The sequence below is a fragment of the Hemicordylus capensis genome, chromosome 4, assembly GCF_027244095.1.
Source record: "Hemicordylus capensis ecotype Gifberg chromosome 4, rHemCap1.1.pri, whole genome shotgun sequence".
Lineage (NCBI taxonomy): Eukaryota > Metazoa > Chordata > Lepidosauria > Squamata > Cordylidae > Hemicordylus > Hemicordylus capensis.
In genome coordinates this window covers 218,691,195-218,714,166 of record NC_069660.1, presented here as the reverse complement: position 1 = coordinate 218,714,166, position 22,972 = coordinate 218,691,195, and the positions used below count along the sequence as shown (strand labels likewise).

The window sequence follows — 22,972 nt, the reverse complement described above, 5'->3', positions numbered from 1 at the left end:
GCAATCTTTTTCTGGGTCATGGACTTCAGATATCCAGATATTAGGCCTCCTTCAGGCTTACTGTTGTGGGGTTCTACATATGACAGATGAGGAGTCCTGTATGACTACAGATACCAATCTGAGTCTAATTGTTTTGAAGACCTAAATGTGTTGGTCAATACAGGAGGAGAACAGAGGTTCCTGCTCTTTAGCAGTTTCAGGAAGCAGAAGGGACTCTTTTCCAGTTTGGCTTGAAAATCACCCGGAGAGCCTTCTGCTTCAACAAAATTAAAGAGCGCTTAACCATTTGGGAAATGATCACGTTTGCCCAGATTATAAATCCCTTGCTTTAGGAAGCATGGAAAGATCAACAATGCACTGGTCCCTCAGGAGAAGAGCCCCAGTGGAAAGGCAAAACGTTCATATATTTCAGTAATGCCTTACCTACACTGGGTTTCAGAATGTTAGGGAGGATCTATTCTATGCACATTTATAATGAGCTGGTTCAGATGTAATGAGAAACCATTATTTTCTGCTTTATGGATGTGGTTTCTCAACTGCTCGAGCTGTGAACTCCCTCCCCTCCCCCCCCCCCCCGCTTGGCTTGTGCTCATCAACATCCTGATTTAACCCACAACTTGTGTGAAACTAGGAACTATGGTTTAACTCTGGCTTCCAAACCAGGATGAAAAACTAGAGTTTGAAGTTGGTTTTACATCTTGGTTTGGAAGCCAGAGATAAATGACTGTTCCTGACTCTGCTCAAGCTATAGAGTCATGTTTTAAATTAACCAGGATGTTGGCATCATGGCTTTGTAATGGAGCTGAGGGGGTAAGGGTAGCGGGGAGAAGCGAGTGCATGGTCCTGGCAAGTTCGAAGCAATATTCATATCACAGAAAACCATGGTTTCCTATTATGTTTGGGTTGCTCCTATATTTCAGTTTTGCTGTTGTATTTGGAATCTGAAATACTTGTGTTCCTGTGAGGAGGAGGAAAACCTACAGCAATATATGAAACAATCACGACTTTTGTAATCTGATGGCCTAATTTTAGAACTGAATAGTTCACTGCAATATACAATACAAAAATGGCAAATTTCAAGAGGCATAGAAGAGAGTTTAATAAGGTTTAAAATGCTTACAATAGAAGGAAATTATCTATTACTTGCATTAAGGAAAATACTTACATAACTTAATTTTCTGAAATCTTTCACCTATGGGTGTATGAAAATGGTATATGTATATAATAAGAGATAGCCACATTTTGTAAATATCGAAGATGTGGAAGTCTTTTGTACAAACTGATACCCTGATCTTGAAAAAATAACTACGGTACTTTTACCAATGCAGAAGAGTCTCATCCAGGTTGTTGTTAAAAGGTAAGGCTTTGGCGGATACATTATTTTCCAACTTTTTCCTCAGAGGCTTTCAGTCAAAATGTTATATTTCTTGATATCACCATTCAGTTCAGCATTCCACTTAAACACCTCCATAGTAAAAGGCAATAAGAACTGCCAGGAGAGCCACGCTTAGTGACAGGATCTTCAGTACACTTCCCCCCTGTTGCCAAGGTAACCGCATCACCATCCTGTGGCTCAATGGTACTTTTTGCTTCTCAGCAGATGGACAAGCTTTTGATTCTGAGCCATTCTTCAGTGCATGTCTGAACTCCTGTGGAGAAATGCAGAAATTAAATCAAGAATCGATGCAAAGAACATAGGGCATGTATCAAGTACAAAGGAAAATTTTCCTCAGTGCTGTGCAAGACTATTCCTCTTGTTCCTAAGAATAAATTAAAGAATTACATGCAACTGTATAAGACAAAGGAATTATGCTGCTCCCATATGGAATCTGCTTTTTCAATGAAAGTAACTGTCAAAGCGATAAAGCTGTTAACATCCTCAAGGACTAAACCTCCATTGGTTATGATATGGTCATGCCATTTTATTTCAGCTCTGTTTGGGGGGCATTGCTATCTTTCCTTAAAAGGTGAAGCTGCAGTCAGTGATAAAGCAGACCAGCAGCACAGCTATCTTTCTCTTTGTACAGCCCACTAAGTCTGATAATTGTTTCTGTCCTGCAGGATGCCAGCTCAGCAGCATTCTAACATCCTCCCTACAGCTTCCCCCCACCATTTCTCTCAGGAGGCGGCTGATCTAAAAACATTCACCTTATTGATTGTATTTAGAACCACTTTTTCCATACTGAGAAAAGCATAAATATATAAACAGTAACGTGAAAACTGTACGTGCATCTATTTCACTGCATGCAAGGATGGTGCTGAGACACTGGGAAGCTATGGCCAATCACAATTTCTCTGCACCAGAAACAGATACCAGTACAATAATCACAAATAACTATTTATGCACCAGTTTCATGTTTCCCCCTGCCATCAGATGTCATTTCGGGAGAGAATCCAAGTGCCCCACAATTCCTTTATTACTGGGAGGTACAGAACTCTGGATCCAGGTCAGACCGTGCCACTTCCACTTTAGTCATTTGTCCTTAGACTAGGCCCTTAGTTTAGAAGGAGTCCACGCATTCTCAAATACTACTCGTCCCAGATCTATAATGGTGTCCCAGATATAGTACTGCCTCTTCCTATGAGCTGGTCTCACACTTGCTGGATGGGGCTATAACGGTATCTGCCTGTATCAAACTGTCAGAGCACAGTGCAAAGCAACTTCCCAACAAACAGCATAACTGTGTCGTTTACAGGATTTATGCAAGAGAAACAATAACAGTCAATTGGGAGAGCAAGGGAGAGCATCAACAGAGACTTCAGCCTTGCATTTTTAACATTCAAGGAGGTATTGACTTTCAGGGCATGAAAGTGGAGAAAGAGTGAAGCACAGTGCTTAAACTATGGAAATAAAAGGATCTGATAACTGTATCCACCATTCAGAAAAGAAGTACTGGATTTCATAAAATATTACATAAATAGGCGGCTCTCTCTTTGTAGTGACAAGCAGAGTAATTAAAATCTATGGCCTAATGAATCTAAAAAAATAATAACTGGTTACCTCTATTTCATTCCCTGAGTCAAAGCTAATTAACCTTTATATGGAGAAATAAACGAGAAACCACAGAGTACCAATTATTAAACATTTCACTAATTTGCAACAAAAGCCACCTCATAATAGACTTCATTTTGTAGACTGATTAAACTTGGAAGAAAAACTTGCACGGAACTGCATTCACCTAGGACATCTAATTATTTCCCTGGATGCCTCTTAATTTCTTCTTCTTCATCCTATTAGCAACTTACAGTACACCCTAGATTCAGTGAATACATTTTGTTTTGTTAACAATACAATTGCACAAGTATTTTGTGGATTGGAATTTAGGCAAGTTTTACCAAAACCAGGGACTTAATAGTAAAAGTATTAGCATGACCATAGAAAACTTAATTGGGGGGGGGGCGCTCTGGATATGGCTTGCTGATAGACTTATCCTTGGTGAGTTTCAGCAAAGGTCAGAAGCTTCACCCTCAAAAGGAGCAATGTTTTAGTCTTTCATTCAGGGTGCTAATACAGCCAAGCTGGTCCTTTTTGAGAGAGCCTTTATGATATGGTTTACTTGCTGAGAATGTTCTCAAGCAGTTTAATAAGCAGTGCTGGCATATATTACTCATAAGAGTTCCAGTCCAATGAAAGTACATATCTTTAGAATCAAAACTATTGGAACTGAATTGGTGATAATATCTAAGATGATTAAAGCAAAGCAAGATGATTTTTGTAAAGGCCAGTGGTGTCTACTATATAACCCACACAGCAAATTCTATTATAGACCAAATATATAGCAAATTCTTCAAAAATCAGTCATAACAATTTTTCAAAGTTCCATCATAAAGTCCTTTAAAATCCTTTAAAATGACACTTTTACACTTTAGAAGTACTAGTATGTTGAGCAGCTTCATTATTCATGGGGATTCTTTTCCCAGGCACATCATAGATTTACATGAAATCCTTGAAATGCTGCAAGGCTGTTTTCCCCCTGTAATGATGGGGTTTTAATAATTAATCCTTTCCTTTTTTGACAATGTGGCATGAAATATGTACATTTTTGCTATGGAAGAAACACTGAAAACTGAGAATCCCTGTTCAGCTTAATGGGAGCACTGTCTAAAGAGGACAAGAGAAGGGGGAAGGACATGTGCACTAAAACGTGAAGTTGCTGACCCAAACTGGGAAACTGATGTTTTTAGACATTCCAAACGTCCACTGTAAAATCACTAACCGCAAGGCATCTGATTCATCCATGGATATGGCCTTTCAACTTGTTTTGGCAGCAACAGCGAAACGTAAGGCTTTGCTAATAAGGTATCATATAAATTATTAAAACTCCCAGTGTATGATCAAATACGTTTCAGATTATTTTCTGAATAATTCTGCCCTGATGTGTGCCACTAATAATATATCTTGTGTGCTCTTATGCAGCCTCACTGATCTCCATCTTTCTGCTGCACCTGAATTAAACTGCAACCCACAGAGGAAAACTAATCAAAATCTGGGATTTGCATCTGTCAATCACAGCACAGGTTTCCATGATATTTTACTTCATGTCAACACACAAGATGCTGGGTACCAATAGGTAAGGAAATCGGTATCCACACACAACCATCTAGAATGCCATAAGAGTGCTAGGCATGGGATACAAAACTTGCATACAGAAACTGAAGGTTCAGGTTAGTCTTCTCTGGATCATTCCATGCACCACTGAATGTATTGGTTGGCTCCACTGGTTTTGACAGTCCTGATCTCTGTGGGATGTTCATATATGTAGAGGTCCCGTCTGTCTGCGACCAGTGATAAGTGCTATCAAAACTGACCACACTGACTACCCATTTGGTTAAGGTCCTTACCTGTAACTTCATACATTTGTTGTTTATGAATTTACAGCCTGCTTTCGAAAGTGGTTCACAATAATCAAAATGGTACAATAAGTCTCACTGCAGTTCATAAAGGTCTTTAGACTGGCACCATGCCCATCTAATGGATCAAAAACATTTTCTACATTCACATTTTCTTTTCTAAGGTCCCAGTGCACTGTTAGACCTTGAAAGTTAATTAACTGCAGTGAAGAATTTGACTGGACAGGCAGCATGATACACTATCTTATGTTTCTACCAAAGGAGGTGATATTGATAGTAGTAAAGGGGTGCCAGGCTGCTTAGTAAAGGCAAGATCCATTTTCCAAGGCTTATACAGATCCAGCCTGGAAAAAGCTGTGTTTCAATGTTTTTTCTAAAACAGCAAATGAGGAGGGGAGAACATAGACATCTACTGGGAACAGAGTTCATACATAGGGTGCTGCCGCTATAAAGACCCAACCACGAATTGACATAAAGATACAAGGATGAAATCTCCAAAAGATGTTGGCTGCCAACTTGGGACACTGTAAAAACATAGCAGCTTCAGCAGCCAGTAGGGCTGCTGGCTGACCTGGGATTTGAGTACTGATCACCTACGTGTGACTCCAGCACTATGTCCAGCAATAGGCCACTTGGCCTCTCACTGTGTACAGCATTAAGACATGGTCCTTTCTATCAAACTACCATCTATCCATTGTCTTCTTGTGCCACAAGCAGCTTAGGTGCTTTCTTTGCTGGCTGGCATACATCTATACACCTGAGGGAGTGACTTGAGAATCTTTTTTAATTTCATGCTCAGTCAGGTCTAAACGTCGTTAACAAGAACTCTCTCACTGGAAACATAAAGTTCTTTTTTTGAGAGGGGAAGCAGGGAAAGGAACAGTTTATCCGACCTAACCAGACCTGTTATAATCTCCAAAATAAATAAATAAATAAAGCTCCCAGTGCATGTAAAGAAAGGAAATATCTCAAACAATGACAACAATTTTCAAACTATGTGGATTGAGATCTTTTTTTTTTAAACCTGTTTCAAAATGAATTATTTGGTGCTTTTTTTCAGACTACATAATGCACATCCTGTCAAGAAGCTACACCTTTTAAAGGTCTAATTCAGGCATCCCCAAACTGCGGCCCTCCAGATGTTGCTGAACTACAACTCCCAGCATCCCTAGACACAATTTTTTGTGGCTGGATATGCTAGAAGTTGTAGTTCAAAAACTATACAAAACAACCCATGTTGTAGTTCAGCAACATCTGGAGGGCCGCAGTTTGGGGACGCCTGGTCTAATTCCTTTATATGTTTTCATATATGTTTGTAGAAAACTGATTTTAATTCTTGAAGCTTTTTTCTATTCCCTGGTTCCAAATCAGAAGTAGCTACTCCTTGCCACAACTCAATTTTATTCTATCAGTTTTAATGTAAGTCCTCCTAAAAAGATTTAGCAGAAAGCTCTAGGTACTGACTGTACGTCATCATGACCTACACCCACAAGGGTTATAATTCGAGAAAATCTGTTCAGGATGATGATGTTAAGGAGCCATACTACAGCTGAGCCAGTGTTCTGAGTAGTGAGCATACCAGAGTCTCTATCTAAGGGAGAGAGAGAGAGAGAGAGAGAGAGAGAGAGAGAGAGAGAGAGAGAGAGAGAGAGAGAGAGAGAGAGAGTGTGTGTGTGTGTGAGAGAGAGAGAGAGAGAGAGAGAGAGAATGAATGACTGTCAAACAGGTAATTATGAAACATAGTATTAAATCCCTCTCAGCGTGGATTCAATTAAGTCACTTAATATATAGCATCTATAGCTTAGATTTATGCCTGCCTTCCAGGAACATCTTGACTTGTCTGGTACTCTCTCTCTGTTTGAGCACTTGGTGGTCACAACTCTCTTCCCTGCAAGGTAATTTTTATGACACCTAAGATGTGAAATCCAGAATAAGGAGGATTGTGAGAGAATTTGCTTACAAGATTCTATGTTCTTGGGCAGAGAGAAATGTTGATCTCTCCTACTAGTAGAACTTAAGGTGATCCAGTGAATGGGATCTGTAGTAGGCTCAGAAGAGACAAAAGTGTGTGTGTGGGGTTGTTTCTGCCTCACAACTCCTTTTGACGGCAATACTGATAGTAAAAATTTACTATTGGATACTGCTGCTAGAATCAAAAGTGTTCGTTCCTACCCCCACACCTGAAAAGTGAGGTTAAAAATCCAAATAAAGTTATGAGGAAAAAGCAATGAAAAGCTTTTTCACATCTATTCCAAGAGCCTTTTAGATTTTGAATCTGTGTATCTTTCCTACTGAAATTTCAAATGTGCTTGGATAAGGATTTTATAACTCTTTGAAATATTCTAAACATTTCCGAAGTTTTCTTATTTTCTTATTTATTGTCTTATTTTATGTCTCATTTTTCCCTCTTGCAAACTGAAATTTGTGAACATTCAAACACTCACACTTGAAGTAGAAAGGCCACCCAGATGATGGGGAAAACTAAATTTCCCTTTCTCCCAGCCTTGCTTACTGGAGAAGAAATTGCTCACAGCAACATACCTTATCAATATGTAGCTGTTGGCCTGCCAGAGGTGTGGTGCAATTGTCTTTGCAAGAATGCTTTTTAATACTCATGCACCACCAAGACTGACAAAGGTAATCCCTCTTTCTCTGCAGGTTAATTACATAAAACTGTTCAGAGATATTTGTGCGCAAAACAACAGTTTGTGTCCAAAGGTGCCTTTGCTCACTCAGGTTGATTCCTGGATTTCCGTCCTTTTCCTCCTGCAGCTGTAGCCCCCTGTGCCCCATCTAGCCCTGTTCTGGAGGGTCTCCAGACCCCCAAGAGTGGAATTTGAGGGGACACAGAGAGCCACAGAGGGAGAAGAAGAGGGCTTGAAAGCCTCACTTTCTGAACAGAGTGCTGCTTGTGCTACTTTGGATACAATCCAATCAGTTCATATCAAACATATCTAATCTCAGAGGTCCTAGGCAATATAATTTCTTACAAAGTAAGAGAAACTGGATCAATTTGAGCCTTTTCTGTTTTATTCACAAGCTTAGCAGGGATTCTGAGAGCCAGCTATCTCTATTTCTACTGCTTTGTGAAATTCCAAGCAGTGTCATGGAAATTGGTTAATGCCAAAACCACCTATCAGGAGTCCAAAGAAAGAAATTGTGGATGAAAACATAGGAGACACAATGAAAATGACAACCATATGAGAGAAGCCCAGAGGAGAAAATACAAACTTACAGTACTACCACCTCGTGACCTTGGCTGGTTCATATTTTCAGATGTTATTTTTGGCTGCTTCTTTCTCCAATTCAGAAAACACCACAACAGTAGTTTTATATACTAAAGTGATCTCTGAGGAAACAGCAGTATGATTTCTTCCTCCTAGGGAATTCTATGGTATTAATCTATGTTTACAATGTTATCAGCCTCTTTGTTTATGTGCAGACATGCATGTTAAACTGTTTTGGTAGGAAAGAAGCTTCCAGCAAGATAAGCACAATTTCTAAAGCTTATCATACCTACATGGCTTTCGAAAAAATGGGCAATATATTGTTCCTATAAGAGATGTTTATCTCTTATTCCCTGATGCACTTTGTTCTGAACCAGCTTTTTCTAGCACAGGATTCACCTGAACACCCTGCATATTTGCCTGGTTTAAATGTTGGTCAACTGGTCAACAGAAAGAGCTGAGAGAGATTCCTGCCTGCAACCTTGGAGAAGCCGCTGCCAGTGTGTGAAGACAATACTGACCTAGATAGACCAATGGTCTGACTCAGTATATGGCAGCTGCCTATGTTCCTATTAGGTGCACAATTCATGTTCACTCAAGTTCAAGTAAGTTTATACCACCCAGAGATGTACGTTTTGGGCAGTATAAAAATATGTTAAATAAATAAAATAAAGTAAGGGCTCCTCAAGCCTCGGCTTTGAAATCTGCTTTCAGTGGAAGTCAACAAATGAAATAATAAAGAAAACTAGTGAACATGTGCAGAGTAACCTTTCTTCACCATGAGTAACCACAGTTCACCGACAGATGTATGATTAGGGGACCTAGATCTCATGAACCTTGGTACTGCCATTTTCAGAAGTTAGCTATGTAAAAACATTTGCAACAGTTTTAAGATTCTTATTCTTTTACAGTCACTGGATGATTTCCAAGACTGTACCTGTGTAATACCTATGTGAATATGGTTATGTAAATGGCTTAGACAAAAACATTGTCTACCTCGCACCCTGGACACTTTTTAAAAAGGGATAACACAACATTTAGAGTCTGTTTTCTCCTAAACAGGGGCTAAAAGGGAAAATTTACTCAAAATAATTGGCATAATAACATTTTTTTTCAAAAGAATTTGAAGATATGCAAGACAAAAAACTGACAACTAGCACCCAGACACAGTGTCCATCCTACCTGGAAGGGTTTCCCCTTGCATTCCAAAGGTGCTGACAGCTTCACTTACACAAAAGAATGCACTCCCATCAGAGGTGTGTGTGCGTGAATGCGCGTGCATATGCATGCGTGCAAAAGAGTGTATGTGGACGACTGGACACTGGTCTTGTACAGGCCATGAAAACCACTGGGAGACTCATGTTACAACTGCATCTCATTGAATAAAGACAATTATCTGCTCTAAGTGTACCAAGGAACTCTCAAAGACATGTGGAAAGTCTTCAGCCAAAAGACTGCCATGCGGGAAAAGATGGCAACTTTCAGAACTAAGAACCAGAGATACCTTAATTTCTCCCCATATACAAAATACATCAAAGTGTATAACATTTACAGAGGAATTAATGTATTCGCTACAGTGATTAATGTATTCACATGAAATAGTATATACATTGATGAGGAGGTTCAACTGAAACATAATTTCTTCATCAAGTTGATCATGATCGTCAGTTGCACTTGGTTATGTTGCCACCAGAGACAAGCAACACTCAGTGGAACATCACAATATAAACAATACATAGATCAGTTTTTAGTACGTTATACACTACTCACAGTCACCTTAAGTGGCACAGTGGGGAAATGCTTGACTAACAAGCAGAAGGTTGCCGGTTTGAATCCTGCTGGTACTATATCGGGCAGCAGCAATACGGGAAGATGCTGAACGGGAGGAGGCAATGGTAAACCCCTCCTGTATTCTACCAAAAGAAAACCACAGGGCTCTGTGGGCGCCAGAAGTCGAAATGGACTTGATGGCACACTTTACCTTCACACTACTCACACAATGGGAAAACCAACATCTGTATTAACAGTACTAGAGTTAAACATCTGTATTAACAGTACTAGAGTTATTCTTGTCTTTCAATAGTACATGGAAGAGAGTGCACAATTGGTTACTGTAAAATATTACAAAAAGACTCCCTACTGGGAACTCAATCAAACATCTTGGGTGTGAAAAATGATGAGATGAGAAAGGAATGCCCTCGCCGGGTTTTTACAAAAGGGTCACTGATCTGACTGACATTACTTTTCAACACACTTTTCAACACTTCTTAACCATTTCTTAACGTATGCTTGCAGCTTTCATATGTTTTTAAAAATGCCCACAAATTATTTTTTTAAAGCTTCATATTTTTGTGCTTTAGAGAATAAGGGTTAAAGTGCAGAGGAAGGAGTGTTAATGGATGTTCTTATTTATTACGTTTGCATCTCAGCTTTCAGTAGAAAAAACACTTTCAGGGTGGCATTACAATGATTAAAAACAATAAAAAACAACATCATCATAAATCAATAACCATAATAAAAGCAACAGAGGCAGAATGAAACACGGCAGCAACAACAAAAAGGCCTGGGGAAGTAAAAAGACCTTTGGCACATAAAAGATACGAGTAGGTAGGTGCCAGATGAGCCTTACACAGGGTACCACAACTGAGAAGGCCTTCTCAATGGCTAACACTGACCTAACTTTAGCAAGCAGGAATACTCACAACAGGGCTTTACAGGTACTGTGGACAGATGCATAGAGTGTATGTGCGTGTGCATTCAGCCTAAACAGACTGAACACCCACACCCCACAGTCAGATGAATTATCCATCAACAGTACTTCTGTCTTGCTGGGCTTGAGTTTCAGCTCATTGGCCCTCATCCAGACTAACTGTTGAACCAATACACTGGCTTCCACAGCCTCACTTGAATTTGATGCAAAAGAGAAATGGAGCTGGATGTCATCAACATTCTGGTGACATCTCACTCCAAATTCCCAGATGGCGTCACCAGTTTCATGTAGATGCTGTACATTATGGGGTACAAGATGGAACCCTGTGAGACCTCTTAGCATAAAGACCAAAGGGATGAGCTGTAGTCCCACTTTCTGGAATTGGCCCTCTGGGTACAAATGGAACCACTGCAATGCAGTGCCATGACCAGAACCCGGATAGTTTATCCAGAAGGATACTGTGATAAATGGTATCAGAAGCTGCTGAGACATCCAGCAGAATTAGCATGGCCACCCTCTCCCATGCGTCTCACAAGACAACCAAGCAATCTCATGACCACCTCTCCCAAGGTGGCGAAGGGTGTTTTCCTGCTTGCTAACACCTGTATACACTACCCATGCCTTTAACTTGGGGGAATTTACTCAAAACCAAATTTGCAAGAATGCACAAATGGACTGCAGTCTAGACAGAGGCAAGACTATTAGAGTACCGCGGAAGAGCAACAGAGTCAGAGGCAAGGCTTTTGAAAACTAAAGAGATAAAGTTTGTTAAGTGAGGAGGCACAGTGTAAAATTTGGCAGCTGGCAACTGTGGAATAACTACAGTCATGGAGGGGAACGAAAGCAAGGAGGGGGAGGGGGAGAGGGAGTGAAGGTTCTAAAAGCCTGCAGTTGGCAGATAATGGAATGTGGGAAGAAGGGGGAGAGAAAAAGAAAGGGTAAAGAGAGAAGCAAGAACAGCTTTGATACCTTTCTCCTGCTGTTTCATATGAGATACCAAAAAGGGTGATTCCCGCTGTGGAAGATTCAGGGCCCAGCTGCCAAAGTGACAGGCAAGGAGAGACTACAGGGTGCCAACTTGGCACTAAGTTTCAGGCTGATGGCATGCTGTGTGCCCACAACCAGCAAAGGAAGCACTGGGTATCCCAAGGCAGTCAGGTGCAGGGATTCGTCCAAACAAGCCCACACAGGGAACGGCTTGGAATCAGTGGCTCCATTCCGAGGAACAAGCATTTCCCTTAGAAGTCCCAGGGGCCTGACTTCCAGGGATACAGGGATTAACTTGCAGTGAGCCCACAGAGAGTGAGCCAAGGGCTCCTAATTCCAAGGGTGCTCAGGACAGTCTTGTGAAGGTCTCCCCACAGGAAGCCCACACAAGGACCACTCAAGGATAGTGATTTCAGCTCAGGGGTTTTGGATTCCATGGCCCAGTGTAGGGTTTGAGTGCGCTATGGATGCTCTGCTGGGCAGGCATTTGGGCAGTAGAAAGCAGTCTATGCCACAAATCTCCCACAACAACAACAAAAATCCATAAACTACAGCACTGAGGCTTGAGGGCAAAGGCTTTTTATAGTGTTTCCTCCACAAGATTCCACAAACCTAGCATACAAAGAAGACAAATGGGACGGTTCTAGCACAGGATCTAGAGCAAGCAAATGTATGAATGGGATGGCTGTTACTCAGCATGACCCCAGAACAAAAGGGGTCTTTTGTGCTGAATCTGATTAGCTGTCTGCATACTTGTCTTGATTGCATAGTAGGGTGGGACAGTCAAGTTCCCAGGAGCTATCTTTGGCCAGGACCACCCTTAGGGATGGGTTTGCTGGGCTGTCACCAAGGGTGCCTACCTGAAGGGGACACTGAGTTGAGCTTGATGGCTCACTGTTTATGAAGTGCATTGTCAGCAGTGCACTCGGGAGCAACAAAAAAAGAAACAGGAAAGAGCTTAAGAGATACAGAGAGTGCTAGGTTGGGAAAAGGAATGGAGGGATAGACTGGAGAAGAGACTGCAGAAGGCCTGTGAGACGACAGTGGGATCCCACAACTGGAGCACAAGAACACTGGCAGCAAAGGATTGAGATAGCTCTGGGCCCTCTTCATGGGCATTGCAGGGGGAAAGCCTGGGAACAGGAGGGCCTGTGGCCCTAACTAGGTTTTGAAATCCTGTATAAGCCACACAACTTGGCCACACTGATCAACTAACCATGGTGGGGGATGCCAAAGGCACTTCCTGCTCAAGGCGCTATTTACCCTAGGACCAACCCTGCTCCTGGCTTGCTTTGCTTTGAACTCTGGCCTCCGTAGGCATGCAAGAAATTCCAGGCTGGGCTTCTCTGAGTGACTTCTCTGAGGTAGCTTTGCACCAGCTCAGAGTTTGCCTGACACGGTCATTTGATCCATCTGGGGGCCTGCTCCCCACTCCTGGTATCCTGTCTATGCATGTTCTGCCCAGCCTTGCTCAGATCAGAAGCCAATATTTCAATGATGGGAGGGAGGCTGTCTTGCACAGGACTCACTCTCTCTCTCTCTCTCTCTCTCTCTCTCTCTCTCTCATATAGGGACAGGGGGCACATTGATAGCATTCTGGACCCAGCTAGTCCACCCTCTTCTGCTAGATATATCAAGCCAAGAAGGACAAACACACAGGCAGGAGGCTACATCCTGCTAAGCAGCTTGTGCAAATCCTCAGGCTACAACAAGTGAAATTAATCCAATCAAAAAGGATGAGATCACATCCTGGGACATTCATCACTTGCACTGCAGAACTGGTGCCATCCAGATCTATGATGCAAGTGCCTTTATCTTTAAAGTGTTTAGCAAACAAGTCACAGGATGGCATGGGAAAGTTCTTCACATCATGTTGACAGTTTCTTTGGAAGCAATTGCTAGTTAACTATCTAAACATTTTAGGTTGAGCGTGAAGAAACTAACCCTCACTGCTACCTGACCACACCCCCAAATCCATTTTTGTTAACATCAGTGATATTTTGACTTGCCACATCATTACAAATATAGAAAAATGCTGATTACCCCAATCAGTGAGCTAAACAAAGATCTTAACTTCATGGATTACTGGCAAACCACATGCTTCCATCGACAAGAGAGACTGGATATACACCATGGGATTTGTGATGGTTAGTAATAGTCTGCCAAAACAAACTTTCACTGTTAACTAGTTGTACTTTCTGGACAAAACCCAGAGCAAGTCAAGCACTCACTGAAATCAATGGGACTGAATCGAAAAGGAATGAACCACATGAGGAACTATCCAATTGTTTGAACTGGCTGGTTTTCTATACCTGGTTATCCTCCATGAACCATTCCCAAGCTTATCAGTAATTAAACTGGGGAATGGGATGCAGAAATGGGTGGATTGAAAAGTTAAATTATTAATTAAGGCACATGTATTTACAGATAACTGTAAAATAAAGTGGCCCACATCAGCTCTAAGAAGCTGTACCATGTACTTTTGTGCTATCTGTAGGTGTAATGTCATCAACATTCCAAAATGAAAGAAAAATACACAGAACTAATAGTCATTGGAAGTTCTTTTACTTCTTGCTGTCTGTTCTAACCATGACAATGACAGCCAAAAACTGGAGGACTATTTAAGAATTAGGCCATGAAAAGTAGAAATGGAGAATTCTGGAAGAATTGGTTCACCCAAAGGGTAATAAACATATGGAGTGGGTTATGATGAAATGCAAACCAAATCCAAGAGAAATTAATTCCAGAGATGCAGCTATTTCAAGTGCAAGAGTATTTCAGGCATACCAAGGGAACTAAGATTATGACCCAAAATGAATAAGTGAAAATTTTAAGCAGCACTTACTATTTTTACATACAATTAGAAATTTCTCATGAAAGCATCTCAGACTGGTAGCATTCCTGACTGATGATTCAGCTGGCTTCTATCAAGATAGCCCTTCATCCTCTTCTCCCAGGGACCATTTAAGTTGCCCCCTCTAACTAAACAGCCATGAAGGGTATTTTAAAAGCAAAACAACATGCAACCCTCCTTTGTTCTCTGGATACAGAACATGTATAGATATGGCACGATCTGTATATTTCCAGATTTCTATTTTTCTAAGACATGCTCATCTTAGTACAGCCTGTAGATTTTTAAAACAATAGGAAGCCAGCTACTACAATACATGTTCAAACTGTAAACCTTAGGGTTATATCTGACTATTCATATTTTTAAAATAGTCATGGGGAATGACCAAAAATGCTCCTTTATGAGATTTGCATACCACAGAGTGTATGGGATCTTCTTTAGAGTTCATGTATCTTTCCAACATGAAAAACCAATGTTCTTAAAATGCTACTATTAAAAAACTAAATTCAAAAATCAGTCTTTGAAGATAAAGATACTGGGCCAACTGAATAGGAGCACCCTCCTGCGCCATGACGGCTCCCCTTTTCTCCCTGCCACTGGAACTGTCAATTTCGCAGTAAGACTAATCAAAGAGCCAAGAGCGACTGTAGTGTAAAGGGTGAATTCCCTCTCTAGGGGAAGACTTGATGATGTCATCAGTAAAGCTCCATGTCTGTTGTTGTAGCTCTTGGAAAAAACAGACCTATCTCAGCTCTCTCTCAATATATTACAGCTATTAGCACAATGGGGAAATGACTTGATTATCAAGCCAGAGGTTGCGGGTAGGGATGTGCACAGACCCGGTGGGGGTGGCTCAAAGGGGTGGGGGGGAGGACTTTAAGAGCGGGGGAGAGGGCACTTACTCCTACCCTTACTTTTCCTCCACTGGTGCTGGAGTTTTGTAAAATTCCTTGGGGTGGCAGCGTACCTCTCAGCCGCCCCTTCTTCTTCTTTGGCTGGAAGCAGCAAGAAGAACCGGGCACGTGTGCTCACACACATCAGACGGGCTTACGTGCACCTGACGCGCACACATGACGTGCACATGTGTGCCCGGTACTTCTGGCCACAGAAGGGGCAGCAGGGAGGTACGCTGCTGCCCTGAAGGATTTTACAAAACTCCAGTCCCGGGGGGGGGGAGTGGGGGAGGGGTAAGTGCACCCTCCCCCGCCCTTAAAGTCCTATCTCCCACCCCTACCGAACGTTCGAACCAGCCAGTGTTTGAACCTGTTCAGAGGCCTGTAAAAGGGCCCCCAAACAGGTTCGTGTGCATCCCTAGTTGCCGGTTCGAATCCCCGCTGATATGTTCCCAGACTATGGGAAACATCTATATTGGGCAGTAGCAATATAGGAAGATGCTGAAAGGCATCATCTCATACTGCACAGGAAGATGCAATGGTAAACCCCTCCTGTATTCTACCACAGACAACCACAGGGTTCTGTGGTCGCCAGGAGTTGAAACCAACTCGATGGCACACTTTACATTATGAACTGTTTAGGCCTGTTTCTCTAAAGCTCCTTTCTTCCTGTATCCCTGTTGCATACAATAAAATGTGGAAGGGAGCTGCCACACACATTTGCAAAATATGGTCGAGCTAGAATTGGAAATTGATTTTCCAGTCTGTGTGAAAAATTAAAAGCAGTCTACTTTCAGATATTGCTGAGAAGAAATACCTGAGCCATCTCCCTAATGGCTAGAGGCATACTTTAGTGAGGGACCCCACAGGAACCAGGCAATGCTTTCTGTAATTCGGCAATCCCTAAAACTTGCTTTAGATTCTCAAACCAGTTCATGTAATCAAGCAACCCCCCCAAGTGACAATGATAAATCCAAACTGTATAGAGGCTTCTCCAGATAGTGAACCACTTACATGCAACTACTCACCTTGCAGATCTGCCAATATCACTACAGTAATGCAGAACCGTTTTTAGCAGTTGGTAGTAAAGTGATGAAATCTGCATGGCAAACAGTAGATCCACTTGGCAATCAGCCGCATACCAACAACAACTTGCCATGAGAAGCAGTCTCTGTGCCATTGGGATTTCAAGCATCCATCACACAGCTGCAGCTTCTTTAATCCTATCTAATCTTATTATACTGCACTGTAGTTAGGACATAAGAAAAGCCCTGCTGGATCAGGCCAAAGGCCCATGTACTGTAGTCCAGCACCCTGCTTCACGCAATGGCCCACCAGGTGCATTTAAGAAGCCTGCAAGTGGGGAAAAGAGGGCAACTGCCTCCTGCCTTGGTGATCCCTAGCACCTGGTGTTCAGGGGCATGCCACCTCTGATCCTGATGGAAGTATGCAGCTATCAAGGCTAGTAGCTGTTGAGAGCCCTATCTTCTATGCATTTGTCTAATCCCTTTAAAAAACAGTCTAGCTTGGTGGTCATCACCACACCCGGCAGGAGCAAATTCCATTGTTTAGCTACATGTTGTGTAAAGAAGTACTTCCTTGCAGAGGTGCACCTAGGTAATTTTGGAGTCTGGACCTAAAGGCCTTTGGAGCCCGCCCCCCGCTGCGAGTTAAGCATCATTTTTTAACACATAGGTTCTTGAGGACACAAACCACACCACCCAGGACAGACTAAAGAGGATCTGGGCCTCCCAGGGGGTGTGGAGGCCTGGACTTTGGCTCTGAAGTCCAGGGGTAAGAGCACCTCTGCTTCCTTTTGTCTGTCCTGAATCTCCCAGCATTTAGCTTCAACAGATGACCGCATGTTCTAATATTTTGAGAGGGGGAGAAAAACTTCCCTATATTCACTTGGTCCACAATGAGTGTGATTTTATACACCTCTATCATGCCCACCCACCCCCCCTTACCCACCTTCTTTCTAAGCTAAAAAGGCCACAAACACTGTAGACTTTCCTCATAGGAGAGTCTCTAGAAACTGATCATTCAAGGTCTGGGAATGAAAATAAGGCTTTGCTTGATGCTTTTAAAACATTGCCTTGTAGTACCGATAAACATACACATATAATTATTTGTCAGAGCGATTTCCTCAGCCAAAGAATTCTGGAATGGTATCTTGGATTTCACATACTAATTGTTGCTCTATATCTAGAAAGCAAAAGTCAGCTGCAAAAAATGGCTCCACACCTGAGACCCTTGCATCCTGCTTACATCAGCATCACAGCTTCTGGTGCAAGCCACTTACTTCCTGTTGTTTTTAATCATTATTCCTGTCCATCTTTCCACTTTTAATATATAAAATATCAATCACCTGCTGATCCTCTGGCTACAAGTTTATTGGCAGCACATATTCCTTCTCAATGGCAGGTCTGGTTCAGTTCCAAGAACAAAAATAAGAGTCGGGTCTTTCCTTACGTTCTTGTAATGCACACAACCCCTGCTAACTTGGAAAGAGGTACCTTTTAACGTGGTGATTCTCTTTATTTAGCAGGGGGAGAGTAACTGGCCCTATCCACCCCCAGCACAGTACCTCCAGTGACTGTTGCTGCTGGTGTCTATCATGTTTCTTTTTAGATTGTGAGCCCTTTGGGGTCCGGGATCCATCTATTTATTTATTATTTCTCTGTGTAAACCGCCCTGAGCCATTTTTGGAAGGGCGGTATAGAAATTGAATAAATAATAATAAATAATAAATAAATAATATTTAATGTGTGTCTCAGCTGAATCTACTATTGTGCCAATATCTGCATTAATTACGGCCTCATTTCTGTGTTGTTTATATGCTATAGCACATTATGAAAATGATTAGTTCTGGTTTGCCATGCTGAACATTGGGAAACTAGTCTGGTACCTCCCTATGAATTATCTTAGAGAGTAATAAAGAGAGCAGGAAGAGGCTGCTGGAAGGTAACTCAACAGTTTCTGTTTCAAGAAGCTCATTTATGGTGACTTTCTGTGTGCTGCATTCCTGAATCACTTGCTGTGTCCCTTTCTTTTGGCACTAGCCTGCTCCTTCTGTTTGCTTCTTTTCAAAATCTGTTACCTATTGAATCCTGCCAAGTCCTAACTGTTTGTCTAGCCCCTACCTGTCTGTCTTGGGCCTGGCCAATCTTACATCCCAGGTTCCTAATTCAATTACTACACATATCCTGGCAAGTCCTACAGTATCAAGTAATATCTGCCCACATGGACAGAACTGACTGTCTCCTAGCTGCATTTATCTTCCTGTGCTTAAGTCCTGGTGGCGCAGCGGGGAAAGGCTTGACTAACAAGCAGAAGGTTGCCGGTTCAAATCCCTGCTGGTACTATATCGGGCAGCAGCGATATAGGAAGATGCTGAAAGCCATCATCTCATACTGTGCAGGAGATGGCAATGGTAAACCCCTCCTGTATTCTACCAAAAGAAAACCACAGTGCTCTGTGGTCGCCAGGAGTCGAAACTGACTGGACGGCATACTTTACCTTTACCAAATGCTACTTTAAACAGAAAGGTCCTTCAGTGCGTCAGAAAAATGCTCATGCTTCAGGAAAACTCCAGTAAAGAGATTTCTACTATTGTAGAGCAACCGCTGAGAATTACTCTCTACTCTCTCTGAGAATTACACTGGTGTTTCAACATGGTGTATGGCTGGCATGATCAGGAAGGCTGATCCCAGAGGAAAGGAGATAATTTGAGTGCCAAAGTCACTAAGGACTTTATCGTCCAAGCCAACATACTGAACTGTGAACAGAGGATAAAGTCAGCCAGCACAGATCTTGGGACAGTAGGGTAACATGTTCCCAGCAGTCAGCCCCAGTGCAGCCCCAGCTCTAGGTATAGCACACCACAGTATTCTTAAGCACATCCATCGGACCTCTTGGGTCCAGTAGAGCTGAATCATGGTAGACTCAATAGCTGATATCCTCATGAAGTGTTTGTGGAAGGATGCTGTGGTCGTGTACAGCTTTTGTGCTACTACTTGCACGAAGTCTGGAGCTTGCTTTCCAGACTTGGGTTGTGTTACAGCAAGTATGCCTGCACAACTTCATTGGTTTTAAAGAGAACTTTTGTGCAAGAGTACAAAGCCATCTAATGGCACAGCAGGAAATGATTTGCCTAACAAGCATGAGGTTGTCGGTTTGAATCCCCACTGGTACCTATACTGGGCAGCAGCGATATAGGAAGATGCTGAAAGGCATCATCTCATACTGAGCGGGAGGAGGCAATGGTAAACCCCTCCTGTATTCTACCAAAGACAGCCACAGGGCTTTGTGTCACCAGGAGTCGACATTGACTCAACGGCACACTTTACTATAGTACAATTTCGCAAATCCCTACTTTTTCAGTCCAACTATGTGATCTTCTTGCACTAGTACAACTTTGCTCATTATGCAGCCCTTTGTTAGTCAGGAAGTTAGCCAGTGTCTGCAAAATGCCGCAAATCAGGGAAGGCTGAATGATAGTACTCTAGACTCAAGCAGAGGAGCACTCGAGAAGGTACTCAGTTAATTCTGGAAGGTCTAGAATGAGGTTAGAATGACCAGCATGGATTGAGATATGGAGACTGTCCAGAACTAGTATACTAGCAAACAATTACAGATGGAATGAAATTGAAGAATCTAATTAATCTTTCAGCAAAAGGGTTATTCCTTAAATATGCTAATATGTTATATTATTGGGCTGACTTATATCAGACCCTGCATGAAGTTATTAAGCCTGTTAACCTGTGTTAACCTGTGTTAACCAGTTAATAACCAAGAGTAATGTGGCAAGGCAAGTACGCATGGTATTTCCGACAATAATAATAAACTATAACAAAAGTTTGTTCTTGCCAAGACAGCATATACATAAAAGGGCAAAATATAGATAATTTGGTGCTTTAGGCCTTTTACTCCACACTTCACTCAGAGCATGCTTTGCAGGGGGAGTCTCTCATGTACCAGTCAGTAGTGGTGGCGCTCTTCTGTTTCGTAAGGGAGAGCAGTTGTCCCTGTTCATCCCAGCACAGCATCCCTCCTAGTGGCTGTTACTGACTCCCTTGTGTTTCTTTTTAGACTGCAAGCCCCAGTGGGACAGAGAGCCATCTTCTCATTCCTTTAGTCATGTGAACTGCCTTAAGAACTTTTTTGTTGTTGAAAAGGAGCACGAAAATATTTTTAATATATAACAAAACAACAATAAATATTCATACTAACAACCATCAGCACAATGACCTTTTCATATCATTAATGTTTCCTCACAATTTCTGTGAGAAATAGCAGCATACATAAAACTAATTCAAAAATAGTATTGCTATCATAAAGCAAAGTGTGCTGTTGAGTTGGTGTTGACTCCTGGCGACGACAGAAGCCTGTGCTTGTCTTTGGACAACACAGGAGGGATTCACCATTACCATCTCCCACGCAGTATGAAATGATATTTTTCAGCACCTTCCTATATCGCTGCTGCCCAATATAGGTGTTTCCCATAATCTAAGAAACATACCAGCGGGGATTCGAACCGGCAACCTCTGGCTTGCTAGTCAAGTCATTTTCCCACCGCGCCATTACACCTAAGTCATCATGCTATTATCCTAAGTGTTAAACTACAGTAATACTTGAAGGACCTAATAATATATATAATGCTAGAGAAGGGACCTTATCCAATCATTTACAAATGTGATACATTCGTCCTGAGCCATTTTTGGAAGGGCGGAACAGAAATCGAATAAATAAATAACAATAAATAATAAATACCTTAATTTCACCTACTGTTACTGGTAAATACACATAGATTGATTGATTGATTAAGTGCTGTAGATTGATTCTCTCCTGGATGATCTGTCTTTCAACTTGGCCTATAAGGTCTCTCAGTGGTGCATTCACTGCTGTCATAATCAAGTCCATTCACCTTGCTGCTGGTCATCCTCTTCTTCTCTTTCCTTCAACTTTTCCCAGCATTATGGACTTCTCAAGGGAGCTGGGTCTTTGCATAATGTGTCCAAAGTTTGATAGTTTGAGCCTGGTCATTTGTGCCTTGAGTTAAAATTCTGGACTGAGCCATTTGTTTGTTTTCCTGGCTTTCCATGGTATCCTCAAAAGTCTTTTCCAGAACCCAAGTTCAAAAGCATCAATACATTTTCTATCTTGCTTCTTCAAAGTCCAGCTTTTGCACCCATAGAGTGTCATGGGAAAAACCATTGTTCAAACGATTCTAATCTTTGTAGGCACAGACACGTCACAGCATCTAAATATCCTTTCCAAAGCCTTCATTGCAACCCTACGAAGTGCTAGTCTGCAGTGTATTTCTTGACTGCTGGATCCTTTACTATTGATGGTCGATCCTAAAAGGCAGAAGCTATCTGCCTTTTAGGCAATACACAGAGATACAATTGGATTAAAGCCATTTCTCCAAAGATCGGTTAGGATGATCTGTCCCCAAAGGAAGACAGATGCAAATGGTTTCTGGATGGCCCTGTGGGGGCATCTGGCTTTCCTGCAGCCAAGGTTGACTCCTGGAGTAAGGAAATCCCTCAGGTAGTAGACACAATAGCTTCTAGGTGTTGTCTACCTTTTGCTGGAGTCCAGGAGTGAACTACAAGCAATGAGGCAACAGGGAGGAGGGCTAGAGAATAAGTTGTTGATCTTCACTATTTTTCAAGCAGGGGTTACTATGGCAAAAAGTGAGAGTCAATTTCCCACTGCGCTGACCTCCACTCAGTACTGCATTTTTCTTAGTGCAGGGAGGGTCCTTTAAGGGGGATGGAGTCTTCTCTTAAGAGTTCTATGGTGTAAGCACTGAGAAGGGCTACACTTCCCAGCACTCCCAAGATGGTGCAGGGGTTCAAGAGGGCTCCATTTCCCTTAAAGGAGCCCGCCTCCACATGCTAAGCAAAGTACAGCACTGCACAGCTGGAATGGTTGTCTGCATGATGCCATGGAGACTGTGCAGAGTATTCACTTTTGGCTGACACTTCTCACAGGCCCAATCAACCATTAGTCAGGGGGCCACACTAAGGCTTGATAGGGGCTGCCATTGGGCCTTACAATCTTGGTATCAGCGTGGAGGAAAAGTTGTCATGAATCTGACAATTATAGCTTAGAGTCCATTTTGGGGGTGCAATGGTGGTGAAGAGATCTTTATTCTCCACCTTCATGTTGGCACAGTCCCATGCATCGTAGCTTTTCTGAGTGGAGAATGGCTTGTTCTAGCTTAGCTTGCATCCTTCTGGAGCTAGACATGCACCCACCCCACCCTGCAACAAAAGCACACTGTGACAGTGTAATCTGTGGATAAAAACGCTCGAACTTGGACTTCACAGTAGGGATTGAGTCTACAGCAATAATATCCAGAGATGACTCCTGCTTGATTTCATTGGAGAAATTTCAATTAGGGAGGATGTGGATAAGGTGTTTGGAACTGGATCCTTGCCCATGT

General features: G+C 42.2%; 1 protein-coding gene across 3 annotated transcripts in view; it reads right to left on the bottom strand.

Moving 5' to 3' along the window:
* Positions 1-1,074: 1,074 nt before the first annotated feature.
* The window catches only part of CDKAL1 (CDK5 regulatory subunit associated protein 1 like 1), a 419,489-nt gene continuing 397,591 nt past the window's right edge, over positions 1,075-22,972 (bottom strand). For all 3 annotated transcript variants that reach the window (XM_053245521.1, XM_053245520.1, XM_053245522.1), the window contains one exon: positions 1,075-1,649. In XM_053245521.1, coding sequence (XP_053101496.1) covers positions 1,458-1,649 — 192 coding nt within the window. In that variant the 3' untranslated portion in view covers positions 1,075-1,457. The remainder of the gene's footprint in view (positions 1,650-22,972) is intronic.